The sequence below is a fragment of the Mastigoproctus giganteus genome, chromosome 2 (assembly GCF_048544385.1).
Source record: "Mastigoproctus giganteus isolate SK-2022 chromosome 2, ASM4854438v1, whole genome shotgun sequence".
Taxonomy (NCBI): domain Eukaryota; kingdom Metazoa; phylum Arthropoda; class Arachnida; order Uropygi; family Thelyphonidae; genus Mastigoproctus; species Mastigoproctus giganteus.
This window is the reverse complement of record NC_143576.1, coordinates 133,513,075-133,533,386: the sequence shown is the minus strand read 5'-3', so window position 1 is coordinate 133,533,386 and position 20,312 is coordinate 133,513,075. Positions and strand designations below refer to the sequence as shown.

Here is a 20,312-nt window from a genome sequence, read left to right as displayed (position 1 = left end):
ACTTAAGGTTGTAGAAAATGAAAAAGACCTGGGAGTAATTGTGCAGTCAGATATGAAGTTTTCTGAGCAATGCAGACAGGCTGCCAGGGCAGGTCATGCGGTTTTGTCAATGATATATAGGAATTTTGCTAGGAGGGAAAAGGAGGTGATTGTCCCTCTGTATAAGGCAATGTTTAGGCCACGCCTTGAGTATTGCATACAGGTCTGGAGGCCTCATTTTAGGAAGGATGCAGATTTGCTTGAGCGTGTACAGAGAAGGGCAACAAGATTGGTGAGGGGAATGAAGGGATCCTCTTACCAAGAGAGGCTTAAGTTCTGCAAATTGCAGTGGCTGGAGACTAGGCACCTGCACGGTGATCTGATTGAGGTGTATTAGGCCTTGAATGGGTTGAGCACGCTGAATTCTGATGGGATCCTTCCACTTGTTCAGATTACGAACCTAAGGGGGCATAAATTCAAATTAAGAAAGGACAGATGTAGAATAGATGTGCGGAAATTTGCCTTTAGCCAGCGGGTGGTTACTTGCTGGAACTAACTTCCATCTGTCGTTGTGGAAGTTGATAGGTGGAATAAATTTATGGAGGAACTGGACAGGCATTTGGTGGAGGGAATGGTGTGATTTTTTTTTTTTTTTTTTTTTTTGGCTGATTCTGCATAAGCTCATAAGCATCACTTGCTTTCTTGCATCACATGCCACTACTACTTCTACTGAACTACTAGTTATGTGTTACTAAAAATAATGTATTTTCTCTCCCTGGCAGGGATTTGAACCCTGTTCTCCCATGTGACAGGCAGGGATACTGACTACTATATTACCAAGGAGACTTTAAAAAATTCTGTCAACATGTGCTGTTTCAGTGGCAGAGCATGTTTTAAAAGAGAATTATGAAAGTGCATAATAGCAGTTAATTTACTTTAAAATTTAGGCTGTTTGAAAAAAATGATGTGCATCTTTCAACAAAGCTTCCTATTCACCCATAGTATACTTTTTGCATACATTTTAGTGTAGTCAAAATGCGTTTTCCTCTAGGTTTAGGCAAGATGCACATCATCAAAAATTTATTCCCAATTATTGGACTTTTCTTTGCATTGTTCTTTCCATCAATAGAGGAAGAAGTATGTAAAGCTTCATTTGTTGCATCATTCAAAGTAACAAATCCAGCATGTTTGAAGGAGTTGGATCACTTTTTCATCAACTTCATCCTATTTCCACATGTTGACTGGAATTTTTGGGTTGGTCACTCACACACCACCAGGAAGGCCTTTGTAGATTTAATGAATAAGGCAGCAAGAGGAAGCAATACTCTTGATCCGGTTATCAGTAGTGATTCTACATGCATTAAGAATCTGCAGGTAAAAACCCACTGGTTGGCAGTGATCATATTGTATTGATGTGGGATTTACTTAAAGATGTAACTACCATCAAGGGCAAAGGTAAGGGTTTTGCTTTCATAAAGTAGATTACAATGGCCTGAGACAGTTTTTAAATTCTGTAGATTGGGACCAACAGCAAGATGAACTATTGAAGCAAGTGACAGGGAAGAAAAGTGCATGGGATGCATATAAATTATCAGATGTTACAGAAGTCTATGGTAGTTATAAATTAGTTTGTAATTAAGTCACAAAGGAGGTTAGGCAAGTTAAGGCAGATTATAAGTAGTCTGGAGAAGAGTGCCTAGAAAAGCAGCAAGGACTTATATGCTTATATTAACAATAGAAGGAATTGGTTGAATCACATTGGGCAATTTGATGTCCATGAGTTAACTGTTGATTACCCTGCTCAAATTGGTGACAAGCTGAATAGGTATTTTGCATTCACATTCACACATTCTTTAGGGAAGGGAATGCCAGGAGTTTATCAAACTCTAATGGGGAGCTAATTTTGAGATAATTGAGAGGAAAGTAGAAGAGAAATCATTGAAGCTAAACACACAAAAGGTACCTGGGTGGATGGAATCGATCCAGTTATATTAAGTGAAATGGCAAAGGATGTAAGCAAACTCCTACAACTAGAATTAACCCTTAGCTATAATTATGAGAACATTGTTAGATTCAGGGGTGGCCCTATGGACTGGAGATGTGTGAATGTATCCCAATTCACAAAGGGGGGGGATCAAAGGTGACGTGACTAATTTCAGACCTGTTAACCCAGGAAAGTAATGGAGTCACTGGTTAAAGAAGTAATTTGGGACCATCTAGACCACTGTACTACTGAGTTAAGGAATGGTCTGACCAATCTGATTGGATACTATAATGCAGTAACCAAGGAACTGGATGCAAAAAATAATTTTGATAATGTATACTTGGATTTCAGGGAGGCTTTTCATCTGTTGCATCTAAAAGACTACTGTTCTAACTGGAGCAATGTGGCATTTTGGGCAGAGGTTTTCAATGGGCATTGCTCTTTGTGGAGCTGTGACCCTTATTGTTTTCTGTATTTATTAATGTTGTTGAAGGTATATCAGGCTTAATGTCTAAGTTTGCTGATGATAAAAAGGTTGGCAGATGGTTAATGACAGTTATCAGGGTGAGTTACTGCAACAAGGTCTTGGAGAGTTAGGTCAATGTGCTTACAAATGGCAGTTGAAGTTTAACATTGACAAATGCAAGGTACTGCATATGGGTAGCAGTAATTCCAGATTAACATATGAACTGTGAAAAACGTGTAGTGCAAAATGAAGAGGACCTGGGGTTAATTGTGCATTTTGGAGAAAAGAAGGGGCTGCAATAGGTATCTCCCGGTGAGCCTGCTAGTGGTGGACAGTGTTGATTGCTGAGAAACCTTGCCCGGCCATCTAGAGTTCTTTTGACCAATGGGACAAGTGCCTGAGCCATGTATATATAGGGGTTATGGTGGACTTTGTGACTTACTGATTAAGGTTGTGATGAATTAAGCTTTGTTTTAATATTTGCATCTCTTTGCAAGATAATAACTACTATTTCCTTGCGAGGCAAGAAACTTGTATCTTGCAGTGCACTGGAACTCAACACTTGCATCTCCTAGCGGTGCAATAATTTCTGTTTCTTTGTAACAAAATCTATTGCATCAAAATGCGATTTTGGAACTCCCTTGAGATGTACCAGGTTCTTTTCTTGCATTTCCTTGTGTGGAAAGGTTGGCACATATAACATGATCCTGTTATGCCCAGCTGTTTGTGTGTTGACTTTGCTTAGGTGTGTATGTTCAGTTCATGGAATTAAGTGTGTTTTACGGTAGTGGATAGTGACAACTGTCTGCATCTGACTGTGCTAATTTGTGAGAAAATAGGGAGCTCCAATGGAAGTTTAGCCCTCCTGGTGAACCTGCTGGTGGCTGATAGTGGTGATAGCTGAGGAATTACAAGCTGGGATCTTCTTGGTTACAGCAGTCATAACGTTAGTTGGTCATCTGAATTTCTTCAAACCAATGGGATGGGAGTGAGTGTTTGAACTACGTGTGTGTTTTTGGAGTGCTTGTTCACAGGTACGGTGTGGAATGCCAGTCTGGTGGTATTCACTTTCGAAGATGATGTGCATTGCTGATTATGTGTCTAATTACGCTAAACTGATTTACTTGATATGTGATGGCAGGTCTCATCTTATTTCTGTTGTTAGGACGTAACATTTAGCTATTTTTTTTTGAAGTAGCACTCGTTTGTAGATTTATTACTTGATGTTAAGTTTCCTCAGTCATAAAAGGCAGAACTACATGGCCTTCAATGTTTGAGTGCATGCGTTTGAATTATGTATATCCCATTTGTTTGCTCGACAGTAGGTCCATGGGCGGTTCCACCTACCAGGGATGGTGACCAACTAGTGGCTATATAGTGGCACAGTACAGGAATTCTCCGACTTACGTAATACTCGACTTATGCAAATTCAACTTTACGTAAGTTTTTGCAGGCTGGTGCAAACTGAAAAAAAAGATATGGAAACGTGTTTTGCATCCGTAGGGATAAATGGAGGTATTGTGAGCATCAATAAAATTGTGTTTTTTTTTTTGTAATTCATTCCATCTTGGAAGTTGAAAATTTTGCTGTACTACTAAGCTGTTTATCTCTCTAAAAGGTCATTTATAATGAAAATTGCACTACGCTTTCAGGCACCTCTGCCAGGTGGGCAGAAGCAGCAGTGCATACCACACGCTTCTTGATTACACCAGGGTTCGAGCCCGTGACCACCAAATACGGAGGATCCAGAAAGGTCGGGGAATGACCACCGCATATCCACCCGGAGCAATATGGCCTTAGTTGCTAATGCTCCTAAAAACCAAATAACAAACAAAACAAAGCACTATACTTTCATCGTTATCATATTTTTTTTTTTTTTTTTTTTTTATGTGAACCCCAAACACGAGAGGTATTAAAACCTATAGTACTTAGTACCGTGCTTGGGTTTGAGGTTAAGAAGACGAAAGAAGATATTTGTTCACATTGGACTCGAACTTCTGTAGATTGTAATTTTCAGGAAATATGTATGAAGGAAAGTTGTTCCAGAAAACGGCAGTTGAATAAATAAATGAGGAAGATGAAAAGTTGGTTCTGTGGGTTTGAAGTTGGACAGTAAATGGATGTTGGCTGGTGGCAGCACGTGTTCGGACTGTTTTGAAAGAGAGAGCAGGAATTATAGAAGCCAATTGAGAAGAACAGTGCCCATGGAAGTATCTGTAGAAGAGGCATGCAGCAGAAACAGTGCGTCTATGAGAAAGCGAGTGGAGAGACTCTGTTAGAGATGAATCATTAATTAACCTAACTGCCCTCTTCTGAATGGAATCAAGAAGCCTGAGAGAGGTTTTGGGGGCACCACCCCAGATGTGGGAACAATATTCCATGGCAGGGCGAATTTGTGATTTATATAGAGAGAGCAGCTGTTTGGAAGAAAAGTAACGCCGAGAGCGAAAGAGAAAACCAAGTATTTTAGATGCAGAGGAAGCAATATTTGAAATGTGCTTGTGCCAAGAGAGATTAGAAGTCAGGGTAATCCCCAAAAGAGATATATCATTTTGTCTAGAAATCGGAGTGTCACTAAAGATAAGCATAGGAGTAGAAGAATCCTTTTTGCGAGATATAAGACAAGACTGAGTTTTAGAAGGGTTGAAATCAACTAAGTTGTCTTTGCCCCACTGGAGAATTACCTGAAGATTGGCATTTAAGGAATTGGTAGCAGATTTTCGAGAAGTTGAAGCTGATTGAGCAGGACAAGGTTTCTCAAAATGGAAAGTTGAATGCAATGTGTTATCATCGGCAAAACTATGGATAGGATTTCCAGTCAATGGAAGAAGGTCATTGATATACAAGAGGAAAAGAGTGGGGGAAAGAACTGAACCTTGGGGGACACCGGCATTAGTGGAGAAGTTAGAAGACAGAGAGCCATCTACCATCACCCTCAGTGAGCAATCAGAGAGAAAACTGGATAACCAATTACTAAAAACAGTTGGCAGACCATAAGATGGAAGCTTGTTTAGAAGACCTTTATGCCAAACACGATCAAAAGCCTTTGAGATGTCAAGAGCAACTACTTGTGTTTCACCGAACCTTTCCATTGAATTAGTCAATAAATGGGTAACATAAGCCAGAATATCTCCAGTGGATCGACACTGACGGAATCCATACTGGTGTTCGTTGATCAGACGGAAGGTTTCTAGGTAGTTTAAGAGTTGGCGGTTAATTGATTTCTCCATTACTTTAGAAAGAGTAGAAGTAATTGCAATGGGGCGATAATTGGATGGGAGGGATTTGTCACCCTTTTTAGGAACTGGCTGGATATGAGCAAATTTCCAAGCAGAAGGAAAAACACCTTTGGAATAAGAAAGTGGAAAAAGGCGGCAAAGAATAGGAGTAAGTTCAGGAGCACTGGTTTTGAGAACAAGTGGAGAATTACCATGAGGACCTGGAGCTTTCTTAGCATCAGGATTCATCAAAATTCTTCTGATATCCTTTTGACGGAAGACCACAGGAGGCATTGAATGGAGTGTGTTGGGAATGGTGGGAGGTGTTTTACCAAGATCATTAATACATGAGCTGGAAGAAAAATGGGATGCTAGCAGGTCAGCTTTATCCTTGGCTGAAGTGGCAACAGAACCATCTGGTTTGGACAGAGGCGGGAGCAAAGATGGGCAAAAGTTGCGGCCAATAGCTTTGGCAAGAGACCAGAATGCTCGGCTACCATTAGGGCAAGAAGCAAGTTTTCTACTCTTAGCCTGTTCAAACTCTAGTTTGGACTGATTAATAACTGCTTTACAACTGTTGCGAGCTTTGGTGTAGGCAGAAAATGAAACTGAAGAATTAGAAACAAGCCAATTACGATATGCAACATTCTTCTCTTGGACAGCCTTAGCACATTTATTGGAAAACCAAGGTTTAGATAAAGGATGAGATTTTAAAGTGGAGTGTGGGATAAGGGATTCCATTCCTGCAAGAATAATTTCACTTGACACGATCTGAGCAAACGTTGACATCAGAAGTTTTGAAACAGCAATCCGACCAAGGAAAAGAAGAAAAGAAGTCTCGCAGGTCATCCCATTTTGCATTCTTGTAATGCCAAACAATATGTGGTTGGGAATAGCCATGAGATAAAGGTTCCATTGGAGAAGAGACAATCACCAAGTTGTGATCTGAAGTGCCTAAAGGACCTCTCACTTCGACCGTGTACTTAGAAGGGTTGTTTGTGAGAAAAAGATCAAGCGTATTGGCTGTATGATTAGGATTGTCCGGTATTCTTGTAGGTAAATGAACAATCTGTGCTGGGTCATTAGTAATTGCAAAAGCCTCAGCATCTCGACCTGCTGGGTCGGTGTGACTAGAAAGAGGAAGCCAGCTGGAGTTGTGAACATTAAAATCACCAAGGAAAATTACTTCAATGTTAGGAAAGTTGGACTGGAGAAAGTCAAGTTGCAAAGAGAGGAAATCAGAGCTCCAAGTGATTAGTGGAGTTGGGAGAACGGTAGAGACAACAGATGAATTTGACACAATGAGGTAGAGATTTTAAGCCAGGGAAGATCAAAGAGAGGAGATTTCAAATTGCCAAGTCTCTGACAGGGAATATCAGAACGGACATATGCACAAGTACCACCTTTGAGGCGAAAGGAATCATACAGCGAATAATTTGGGCATCTGAGAAGAGCAGTAGATGAATCAACCGATAACTGAGATTCTGTCAGAAAAAGTACATGGGGTTTGGCAGACTGCAAGTGGAAATGTACATCGTTGAGATGAGAATTGAGACCACGTATATTTGTGAAATGAATTAGGAAGTCCTTGGGAGGTTTAGATCTTTTCACAGATAAGCTTGCTCTATTAGTTTGACAATTCATATTGTATTCAATAGTAAGAAAAAGTAGGTGGGACATGCTGTATGAAGTAATGAAATTTTTGGATATGGCGTACATGTGGTAAGAATATACCCAGATCCTTGACATAACGTGGTCTTGACAATGCTTCCCGCATACGCACTACTCGGACTCACTCCTGTCACTATCTGGCAGAGTAAAGGTAGCAAGTTATACACTAGCTGATCCGGAAGCTTCCTAGAGAGTTACCAATAGGTTCAGTCCTGTGTAATAACTAGCGGCCGGCCTGCGAACACCGTTTTAGAGCTGTACCCTTGAAATGTAAGGAATATTGGATCTCGCCGCGATGTTAATCATTAGCATTAGCATTAGTAGAGGCATTTGATGCAAGAAAGCAAGCTTATGCAGCATCAGCCAAAAAAAAAAAAAAAAAAACCCACTTCCACTTCACCCCTCTGTTCGTTCAAAATACCTGTCCAGCTGAGCCTTAAACTTATTTAGGCTATCAACCTCCACCACAAGGGATGGAAGTCTGTTCCACCAACCAACCACCCGCTGGCTAAAGGCAAATTTCCGCACAACTATCCTACATCTGTCTTTCCTCAATTTGAATTTATGTACTCTGAGGTGATTATTCTGAGCAAGAGGAAGAATCCCATCGGCATTGAGCATACTCAAACCATTCAAGGCTTTATACACCTCTATCAGATCACCTCGCCGGTGCCTAGTCTCCAGACACTGTAATTTGCAAAACTTAAGCCTTTCTTCGTAAGAGCAACCCTTTTTTCATTCACTAATCTTGTTGCCCTTCTCTGTACTCTTTCCAGCAGCTCTACATCCTTCTTGAAATGAGGCCTCCAGACCTGTATACAGTACTCAAGGTGTGGCCTGATCATTGCCTTATACAAGGGAATAATCACCTCCTTATCCCTGCTAGAAAAATTCCTGTATATCATTGACAAGACACCATGAGCTACTCTTGTAGCCCATTTGCACTGCTCAGAGAACTTCATATCTGCCTGCAGAATAACTAGGCTTTTCATTCCAACTAAGAAATACTTTTCATAGGCCTAAATCAATGTCAGATGAATTAATGAGGCTCGTGGCAATGAAGAAGAATGCATGGGGTAAATATAAATTAAACAGGTGACACAGAAGCCTATGGAAGATATAAGCTGGTCTGTAGTCAAGTCATAAAGGAGATTAGGCAGGTTACGAGAAATCTTTGGCAAAGGATGCAAAGAAAAACAGCAAACAGTTCTTTACTTATGTAAACTCTAGAAGGAAAAGGATGGATCAGATTGGGCCACTTAACATAGATGGGTTGACTATTGATAATTAAGCTCAGGTAGCTGATAAACTGAATGAGCATTTTGCATCTAGATTTGCTTATTTCTGTCTCATTGAATAACATGAGGAGTTATTCAATGAGGGAAATGCCAGAAGTTTATCAAACTCTAACAGGGAGCTAAGTGATTTTGTAATAATTTAGTGTAGTTGGTAATAACTGAGTTGGCAGAACGGTAGAGACAACAGATGAATTTGACAGAATGAGGTTGAGAGATTTTAAGCCAGAGAAGGTCGAAAAGAGGAGATTCCAAATTACAAAATCTCTGACAGGGAATATTGGAATGGATATATGCACAAGTACCACCTTTGAGATGAAAGGAATCATACAGCGAATAATTTGGGTAACTGAGATGAGCAGTGGTTAAATCAACCAATAACTGAGATTCTGTAGGAAAAAGTACATGGGGTTTGGCAGACTGCAAGTGGAAATGGACATCGTTGAGATTAAAACTGAGGCCATGTATATTTGTGAAATGGAGTAGGAAGTGTTTGCGCAGTTCAGATCTTTTCAGAGATAAGCTTAGTCTATTAGTTTGACAATTCATGGTGTATTCAATAAGAAAAGTAGTAGGGACATGCTGTATGAAGTAATGAAATTTTTAGATATGGCGTACACATGGTAAGAATATACCCACATCCTTGACATAATGTGACCTCGACAATGCCCTCCCCCCCACACACTACTCGACTCCCTCCAGTCACTGTCTGGCAGAGTAGAGGCAGCAAGGTTACATACTAGCTGATCTGGAAGCCTTCTAGAGAGTTACAATAGGTTTGGTCTGGTGTACTAACTGCGAACACTGTTTTAAAGCTGAACCCTCGAAATGTAAGGAAGTTTGGATCTCGCCATGATTTCCATCATAACCTATAAAGCGTTTAGGGCTAAAGCCTCAAGCTTTGAAAAAGTCTAGACAATGTATAAGTTAAGTGCCAAAACATCATTAATACATAGCCAAATCTGAATTAACAGAATATTGGCAAGGTGGCATCGTTTTAAGTTATATCTCATATTGTGAATACCTTCACAACAAGTTGCCATGATATTGCACTACTTCGAATAAGTAACGCTTCACCTGAGGAGAAGACCAATGTTACTTATTCTCAGATGGATACCACCACTCAGGCGGCACCGTTTCAGGGCTATTTGGCCATTCTTCGGTGGGTGGGTAGGTACCCAAGTTACTTATTCGAAGTAGTGCAATATCATGGCAACTCGTTGTGAAGGTATTCACAATATGAGATATAACTTAAAACGATGCCGCCTTTCAAATATTCTGTTAATTCAGATTTGGCTATGTATTAATGATGCTATCGCACTTAACTTATACATAATCTAGACCTTTTCATAGCTTGAGGCTTTAGCCTTAAACGCTTTATAGTCTAAACACATCATACACCATCAGGCATCTCATATTGTGGAGTTATACTTCAGCGTTTTTTGCCATCATTGCATCACCCACCCACCCACCGAAGAAGGGCCAAATAGCTCTGAAATGGCACCAGGGGGAGCCTGATGATGTCCGGAGTTTCCAAGACTAGGTAACAACAGTCCTTCTCCACTGGTGAAGCGTTGCCTATTCAAGGAGTTTTGAGTTTTTGAGTGGTGTGAGTTGAAGGAGTTACTGTCCCTTTCATTTTTCTACACCATTTCTTTTCCTCTTCCACTCCTACTATTACTTTCCCTCTACCTTTTTGCTTTTATAAGTCTAATAGGGAAAGTGGATAGTCGAGTTATTATCCCACCCATATACAAAATAGCCCTGAAACAGTCTGTATGGTGGTGGGAAGTTATATCTTCCCACCACTTTTAAGTTATATCTCATATTGTGAAGGTATTCACAATATGAGATATAACTTAAAACGATGCTGCCTTGCAAATATTCGATTAATTTAGATTTGGCTATGTATTAATGAAGCTATCGCACTTAACTTATACATAAAAAAAAAAAAAAAAAAAAGTGAATTTCAGCCATTATCAACCCACTGCAGGATGGAAGCCTCCTCAACAATTCATGCTGAGGGAAATGGACCATAATCTGCCACGCTGGTCCAGTGCCGGTTGGCAGATCGACCGTATTTAGGAGTCAGGGGCTTGAACCCCGGTCTACTCAAAGAGCGAGTGCCACTGCACTCCCGCTCCTGACCACTCCATCATAACCTCAAAAGACATCAGTCATACTGCATGATGGAAGAGATGGGAAAGGTTTTACTAGAACTTGGCTCGCCGACCGGGCTAGCCGAGTGGGTAAAGTACCTGCCCGGCAACCCAAAGGTTGCGGGTTCGATTCCCGCCTCGGGCTTGGATCAAAGTACTGCAAAAACCTTGGGAGGTGCAATATGGCCACAGAAGCCGATGCGCCAACAACTACCAAATCAAAAAAAAAAAAAAAAAAAAAGAACTTGGCTCTGGAGACTTAACATTGGTTCCACCACTTCAAGCCTCCAAGAAGCAAAGTGGTGGTATTGCACTGGTTGATGAGAGTCATCTACCACCTAGTATTGCCTGGTAACATATAGGGGCAGCATTCCACTTTGTGGTGTGGATGCCACACCTCGACCCCTGCTACGCTGGTTTACACTTGGGTGGTCACTCACAGTGTGCTTGTGCATGGGGGTTATATTCAGGATTACTGACGGTCAAACAGAGGATTTGGCTGTCACAGACCAACTGTACTTCGCTGAAATTGGGTCCACTTGACTTGAGTGTCACCCTAATATCAGTTCCATCAGCGTTTTAGACTTCCAGATACCAAGTAGAGGTTGAATGGTATATCTGAGAGAATGTCTACGACAACCTCAAGGTCCATATGGCTTTTCATTTGTCAACGTGAAACGTCAGTTGCCACTTCTCGGCCCATCTGCCTAACTTTTCTAGATCCAGTTTCAGTAGCATACTATCATTGCTGTAATTAACAATCCTGCCAACCTTTGTATCATCTGCAAACTTGGACATTAAGCCTGATGTACTTTCATCGATATCATTGATAAATACACAAAACAACAATGGGCCCAGCACCGAACCCTGGGGAACTCTGCTAATAACATTAGTCCACGTAGAGCAGTGTCCATTTAATACCACTCTCTGCCATCTCCCACTCAGCGATCCCTTTATCCATTGCAGTAACTTGCCCTTAATGCCATACTGCTCCAATGTCAATGTGTACAGCAGTCTTCCATGTGCAACAGTATCAAAGGCTTTCCTGAAATTAGCAATAGCATTTGATGCAAGAGAGCAAGCTTATGCAGCATCAGCCAAAAAAAAAACCAAAAAAAAAAACCACTCCCATTTCATCCCTCCGTTCGTTCGAAATACCTGTCAAGCTGAGCCTTAAATTTATTTAGGCTATCAATTTCTACAACATGGGATGGATGTCTGTTCCACCAACCAACTACCTGCTGGCTAAAGGCAAATTTCTACATCTGTCTTTCCTCAATTTGAATTTATGCACTTTCAGGTGATTATTCTGAGCAAGAGGAAGAATCCCATTGGCATTGAGCATACTCAAACCATTCAAGGCTTTATACACTTCTATCAGATCACCTTGCCAGTGCCTAGTCTCCAGACACTGTAATTTGCAAAACTTAAACCTTTCTTCGTAAGAGCAACCCTTTGTTCCATTCACTAATCTTGTTGCCCTTCTCTGTACTCGTTTCAGCAGCTCTACATCCTTCTTGAAATGAGATGAGGCCTCCAGATCTGCATACAGTACTCAAGTTGTGGCCTGATCAATACCTTATACACGGGAATAATTACCTCCTTATCCCTGCAAAAAAAATTTCTTTATATCATTGACAAGAGACCATAAGCTACTGTTGCATACCATCTGCAGTGCTCAGAAAACTTCATATCTGCCTGCACAATTACCCCCAGGTCCTTTTCATTCTCTACCATTGTCAGTGTAGTACCACAGAGTTGATACGTTGCTCTGGGGTTGCTGTTTCCCATATGTAGTACTTTACATTTATCAATGTTAAACTTCATTTGCCACCTCGAAGCCCATCTGCTCAACCTTTCCAGATCCTGTTTCAGCAGCATAGCGTCAGTAGTGTCCTTAACAACCCTGCCAACCTTTGTATTGTCTGAAAACTTGGACATTAAGCTTGATATACCATCATCAATATCATTTATAAATACAGAAAACAATAATGGACCCAACACTGAACCCTGAGAGACTCCACTAATAACATTACTCCACGAAGAGCAGTGTTCATTGATTACCACTCTGTCTTCTCCCCCTCAACCATCCCTTTATCTGTAGCAGCAATTTGCCTCCAGTGCCACACTGCTCCAATTTGTGCAGCAGTCTTCCATGTGCAACAGTATCAAAAGCCTTCCTAAGATCCAAATATATACTATCAAAGTTATTCCCAGCATCCAGTTCTTTTGTGACTGCATCATAGTATCCAATCATATTGGTCAGGTAAGACTTTCCCTTAACAAAACCATGCTGTGTCCGAGCTATAACTGAAGTCTTGTCTAGATGATCCTGCAGTACTTCTTTAACCAGTGCCTCCATTAATTTTCCTGGAACAGAAGTTAAACTCACAGGTCTATAATACTTGTGTCAGCCTTTGATCCTCCTTTGTGAATTGGGGTCACATTTGCACATCTCCAGTTTATGGGTACCTCACCTGAGTCCAAAGAAGCTCTCATAATTATGGCTGAGGGTTTGCTTACTTCCTTTGCTGCCTCCTTTAATATAACTGGATAGATCCCATCCACCCTGGGTGCCTTTTTTATGTTTCTCCTCCACTTTCCTCTCAATTATTACAAAACCATCTAGCTCACTGCCAGAGTTTACTTCACCCCTGGTATTCCCCTTCCTGAATAACTTCTCATGTGTGAATGTAGATGCAAAATACTTGTTTAGTTTGTTAGCCACCTGAGCAGGATGCTCAACTGTTGAACCATCAATATCCAGTGTTCCAATCTGATTCATCCCTTCCGTTCTAGAGTTTACATAAGTAAAGAACTCTTTTCTGTTTTTCTTTGCTTTCTCTGCGAATGATTTCTCATAATCAGCCTTTGCCTGCCTAATCTCCTTTGTGACTTGGTTACAGACCAGCTTATATCTATCATAGGCTTCCATGTCACCTGCTAATTTATATGTATCCCATGCATTTTTCTTCTCTGCCATATGTCTCATTAGTTCATCTGACATCATTTTAGGGCTAAACTTTGAACAGTATTTCTTAGTTGGTATGTAAAGCCTAGTAGCTTCCAAGATAAGTTCTTTGAATGCTTCCCATTTTGAATTTGCCATTGGGTTGGTCCCACTGTATAGAATTTAAATACTGTCTCAGACCATCGTAGTCATCTTTACGAAAGTAAAAACCCTTCCTTTTACCCCTGATGGTAGTTACCTCTTTGAGTAAATCCCACTTCAGCACACTGTGATCACTGCCACCTAGTGGTTCCTTTATCTGCAGATTCTTAATGCATGAAGAATCACTACTGATAATCAGATCAAGAGTATTACTCCCTCTTTGCCTCCCGAACGTGCTGATGTAGAAAACAATCATCCAATAAATCCACAAAAGCCTTGCTAGTGTGGGCGCCTCCGTAGCCAGGTGGGAAGGAGCAGCAGTGCGTAGTACACGCTTCTTGATTCGACCGGGGTTCGAGCCCGTCACCACCAAATACGGAGGATGCGGAAAGGTCAAGGGAATGACCACCGCATATTCCCGGAGCAATATGGCCTTAGTTGCTAATGCTCCTAAAAACCAAATAACAAACAAACTTGCTAGTGTGTGAGTAACCAATCCACAAATTCCAATCAATATCTGGGGAAATTAAAAACCCCAATTATAAGACTCTGATTTACTGGCACACTATTTCCCTGTACAGTTTCTTATTATACTCATCAGAGTCCTTAGGCCTATAACACTCCTACTCTCAATTTTGATCTCCCAATGCTTATGTCACACCAAACTGACTCGACACTGCACTGTCCAGCAATGTCAACTGACTTCACTTCCTTGGATTTTGTGTGTTTCTTAACTAATAGCATAACCCCTCCTCCCTTCCTATCCTGTCTATCCTTTCTGTACACATTGTACTCCCCAAATTCTAGTTCTGCATTCCTTATATCTGTGTGACACATGTCTCTGATATCCCAAAAATATCTGCCTTTGATGTTTTGAGTAATATCTCAAATTCATCAAATTTATTTACCAAACACCTGGCATTGGTGTACACACAAGTATACATGCACCTGTTCCTATTCTTAGCTACCCTAACACAACCCATGTGTTTACTTGTACTGCAATGACTCCCAGCAGTCTTTGAAATATCCTGCATTTTGTTTTCCAGGCTTCTACTCATTCCAATAGAATCAGTGCACGAATCACTTTCACCTCTGCCAGTGGCTACTGTTAATCTATTAGTCCTTGTATCCCCCCAAGCTAGCAGTTTTCTGACCCACCTAACACTGCCTTGATAGCATCAGCAAATATTCTTGCACCCTTTCTATTTAAGTGTATCCCCTCCCTGTAGAAGCAGTCTCTCCTGTTAACAAGTACAGTCCAAGCTGAAAAAAATTCTACCCATTGAGCCTTGCACAGTCTTTCCATTGCCAAATTGATCGACAAGGCTCTCATCATATACTCCCTCTTATCGTGTCTGGGCAGAATTGCAGACACTTTCAAATTCAACCCTAATTCCCAGCTTTTTTTGAACAGTGACCTGTACCTGTTAAGTAATTCTGCCTGTCTCCTACTCTTAATATCATTAGTGCCAACGTGTACAACTATATCACCTTTTGTGCCCTTAAAAGATGATATCCGCTCTACAACATCATCAACCTTTACCCCTGGCAGACATGTTCTGGTCCTGTTCCACCTATCCTTTTTACAAAGCATGTTCCCCCGTTTCCCTGACAATAGAGTCCAACAACTACTAGTTCCTGTGGGACCAGCACATTCTGCATTGGGGGTTGCTGCTGTGCTGCATTGATGACCAAGTGCCAGCTCTGGCGTTGATGTGGGCAGCTGAGAGCTTTGATGGTCCCCTCAATTTAGATCATTCAAGGGCATCCATCCTGTCCTTCATGCTCTAAGGTGATGTTGGAAGGGTTTTTTTTTTTTTTTTGTTTGTGAATGATTCTGTATATGCTTACTTCCTTTCATCATTTGCTAGTACTAATGCTAACTTTAAAAATTTAAAAGACAATGAAAAGACCCTGATGAAATTAAACAAATACAGTAAAGAGTAAAATCGGAAACCTGTATTTTTCTGCAAATGTTAACAGAAATAATAGCTTGAAAAAATTTTTAAATGATATAAAATAAATATATAATAAAAAAATAAAGTGTGTCACTTATGAAACAGAAGTGCAGAGGAATAACTAGAAAAAAAATTCCATAGTGAAAAATCAAAAGGCTAGTTAAAGTAATACCTTTTTTGTGAGCATAAACGTGCATCACATACTATAATGTAAATTTAGAGAAATGACAAAATAATAGTTTATAGGAAAGGGTAACAGGTGAAAATTGTATGCCAAGTAGCAGAGTTGCTTAAACTACGAAAAATGTGGGAAGCAGCAAAGAAAAGGAATTTGGCCACAGTCATGTACCAATTTGTGCAACCTGATAAAGGGCTTTTTTATGGTGCTCATACATTTGTCACGTTGATTTGGTTACATAAGCAAACAAGTTCAAAGTAAGTTTCATGTTGTTTAGTGTGAGCAAGATGCAAGCATCGTAGCGTGATGAATGTAACTTGCACTACAAAATTTCAAAGGTTTGTTTAATAGAAAGTGTAGAGTTAATATGCCTAAATCACAGAAACAGCTTATGGCTTTGTTTGATTTTGGTTAGACTTGAGGCTATTGATCAAACTAAGGGTGACATCATTTAATAACTGTAAGCAGAGCAAGATTGAAGTAGAGTTGAACTGATTGATGAAATCTATGTTGTTTGCATTATAAGGGTGTTTTAAAAGTAAGTTCAGAATATTCTGGAATTCAAAATAAGAAAAAAAAAGGGTGATATAAATGTGTCTGCATCTGGATGGCTGATTTGTTCAAAATCAAACACAGCTTAATAATCTTTTAATAATTAGAATAACTGGAAGAGTGGCAGTTTCCAAAAATTGCATTTTGGCTTATATATTTTATTTTGTATTATCTGTGATTTGTGTTATCTGTTTCAAATGAATGATCATCACTCATTTGAGATAGATATATATGCATGCAAAAAAATTAAGTAATCAATATTTTTTTTTTCCATATCTTTTTAGATATGCATTGTATATGATGAAATTTTAAACAAGCTTTCAAAACATAATGTTGATTCTAATGATCTTCACAAAGCTTCTCTCATACAGGTAATGGTGTACCATTTAATTGATACTTATTTTTATTTATATATATTATTTTAATGAAAAACTTTGAAACAAATTAGCTGAACTTGAAACTCTACTCTTTGTTAATAAAATTAATATCTACTAATTGACAGAAAACTGCATTGTTCCTGCATTTGAGATAAAAGAGTCATGATGCTCTTAAAATTATTTGGTAATGTTAAACTCTATCTTTCATACTCTGATAATGACTCCTTAATGTTAGAATGTTGTTTTTCTCATTTTACCATTAATAAAATAATGATGATGAAATGGAACTACCAGGGCACCTTAGAAGGGAAATTATTATTTTTATAATAATTAGCCATATGGTGCAAGGAAGCCTGTGGCTTTTGCTGCACCAGCCAAAAAAAAAAAAAAAATTCGGAGTTACCCAGAAAGAGTGAGAAGTAGAAGGAAATCACGAATGATGATATCCAGCTTATCTGAAGTATATTGCCAAAAGAAACACACACACACACACACAGTGTAGGTTCTTTTTTTGCTTTGTGTTGTGTCCTATGTCTAGCTTCGAGAAAGCTACAGTCACTTGGAAGGCAGGTTTCTGGTCCTTGTCCATGGCATGTGAAACTAGGTCTTACGTCCTTCTAAAAAACTCGGGCTTAGAATTTAGGGTTGAGAGTATCCGCATTCTAGTCAAAGAATTTTCAGCTCCAGGAAACAATTATTTTTTGAAAAATTTTGCCATTAAATTGACCTCATTTTCATATTAAATTGTACTCCATAAGTAATTTTATAGTCCTAGTCATGCTTGTAGATAATTTTTTTAATTTAGCTAGAGATTCTGTACATTACTACTTAATGTATGCAGAACCTTTGTATTGTTTGAATCTTGTCGGCATTGTTATAGTTATAGATGAGTGGTAGGGAAATACTAATTTTTTTTAATTGTGGAAAATGGGTAGCTCTAAAGTCTGAATTGCTTAGGTCAGTATTAGTTGGATAAATTTGTTATATATTATAGTTAAATTATAACTCAAGTATCACGGTATAGCCTAATACATATAATGCAGACTTGGTAGCGTGGTAGTATTATTGTTGCATAACTGGTGAATTTGAATAGGATTGCTATTGCATTTATCTTTTCATTTAGTATTACAAGTTTCTATGATTACGTTGGTGAATTTTTTTTTTGTTACTTATCATTTATAATAGCTTAAGGAATGACATTTGACTTCTGCTGCCATCTGTTTTGTATTAATAAGAACGTTCGAATTTTGATTATATATAATTAATAGCATAAACTTCATAGCATAACCAATGCATAGTGTTATTACTGCATTAGGTATATTTGTTTAGTGTAGTATTTTTATTTATTGAATTTGAATAAAAATCATGCCTAAGACCAGAGCAGCAAAACAAAGGGCTCAAGCTAGTGGGAGTTCTGTGGGTCTAGGGTGAATGAAGGGGGCAGTTGTCCTCCGAATCATGGCCTTATGAAATATACGGTTTGTTTAATGTTTTCAGAGCTATCAGGAATGGGACATGATATTGCTAAGGAGTGGGTGATGGCTTTGTTTGTATGTGTGTGTGTGCTCGATGTAAGGGATGTGAGGATATTAGGCACCAACTCAGCATTATGGTATTTTATGATAGCTTGGAGAACAGGGTGGATGCTCTCGAAAGAATTAAATTGGGGAGCCCATCAAGCTCTTAGCTGCCCACATCAATGCCAGAGCTTGCACTTGATCATCATGCAACACAGCAGCAACCCCCGAGTTGCTGCACTAGTCTGACAGGAGCTAGTTGTTGTCGGTGCCTCTGTTGTCAGGGAAAAAGGAAATATATTGTGCAAAAAGATGGAATAGGACTAGGATATGTCTGCCAGGGGCAAAAGTTGATGACATTATAGAGCAATATTATATAGAGAGATATCATCTTTTAAGGGCACAAAAGGTGGTGGTTTTGTACATGTTGGTACTAATGACATTAAGAATAGGAAATCAAGTACTTTGTTTTAATGTTGCAAAATGCACGGTCGTACACTTGGGGAATAGTAACCCACAAATAAAACAGTCGGTGGGGTTGAATTAAAAACTGTGGAGTAGGAAAGGGATCTGAAAGTTACAATAATGGCAGATATGAAGTTTTCTAAACAGTGTAAACATGCAGCCAGGCAAGCCCATTGTGTCCTATTTATTATTTATCAAATGTCATCCTATAGAGATAGGGAGGTCGTAATGCCACTGTAAGGCAATTGTAAGACCACATTGGAACACTGTTCAAGTACGGAGACCTAATCCGAAAAAAAAACATTGAGCTTCTTGAAAGGGTCCAAAGACGGGCAACTGAAATGGCGAGATTGACAGAAGGATGACCATATGAGAAAGACTCCGGTTATGTGGTCTATAGAGCTTGGCAACCAGTCACCTCAGAGGTGACCTGATTGAGGTTTACAAGGCTCTGTGAGGGATTATTAAAATGAATGAAGGTGGAGTTCTCACTATTATAAAGAATTCCAAAACTAGGGATTATAAATTCAAATTACAGTGCTTGAGGTTTAGATTAGGTTGTAGGAAGTTTTATTTTAGCCAGCGAGTTGTTGATAGCTGCAACAAGTTACCCTTGCAGGTAGTTGAGGCTGACAGTTTGAATAAATTCAGAGGTCAACTGGATAGATGCCTGTGTGAGGAGGGAAGCATATAATTTGTGTTTCCTTATCTACTTGTATTTTTTTTTTTTTTTCATTGCAGCAAAATCCTGTGGCTTCCGTGCACTATATGGTGAATAATGTGTATTACTTTTATGAGTACTGTATACATGTCTGCAGGCATCATTTTAGGAAAGATGTGGATTTGCTGGAATGGGTAAAGAGAATAACAAGTTTAGATAAGGGAAGTAAAGGTTGATCTTACTGGGATAGTCATGGAGACAAGGAACTTGCAAGGAGATCGAGAGAGGTGTTTAGGGCTTTGAATGGATTGAGTAAGCACACTTCTGATGGAATCTTCTTCTTGCTCAGTTACACACATGTGGTGGCATAAATTCATATTGAGGAAGAATGGCTGCAGAATAGATGTGCAGTCCTGATGACATAGGTAGAACTATGGATAGGATTTCTAGTCATGTTCTTGTTCTGTGTCACTTTTTTTTTTACACTTTTTAATTGCACTGGTGTTTGCGTCATTTCGCCAGTCAGTAGTTGTTGGAACAGATGGCCATCTAATACTGTAGAGTTTGGTAGTTTGAACAAATTGAAACAAGAACTTGACAATATGTTAGAGGAGATGGACAGGCAATATAATTTTTTTTTTTTATAGCTAAAGCTGTATTAAGCATGCATTCTTACACGTTTGCCATTACTAACACTAATTTCTTTTCTTCTGTAACTTA

At 39.4% G+C, this 20,312-nt stretch overlaps 1 protein-coding gene across 1 annotated transcript in view; it reads left to right on the top strand.

Moving 5' to 3' along the window:
• The window catches only part of LOC150089577 (FIGNL1-interacting regulator of recombination and mitosis-like), a 127,313-nt gene that overhangs the window by 18,073 nt on the left and 88,928 nt on the right, over positions 1 to 20,312 (top strand). Inside the window, exon 3 of the mRNA XM_090390036.1 lies at positions 16,857 to 16,943. Within this exon, the coding sequence (XP_090246162.1) occupies positions 16,857 to 16,943 (87 nt within the window). The remainder of the gene's footprint in view (positions 1 to 16,856; positions 16,944 to 20,312) is intronic.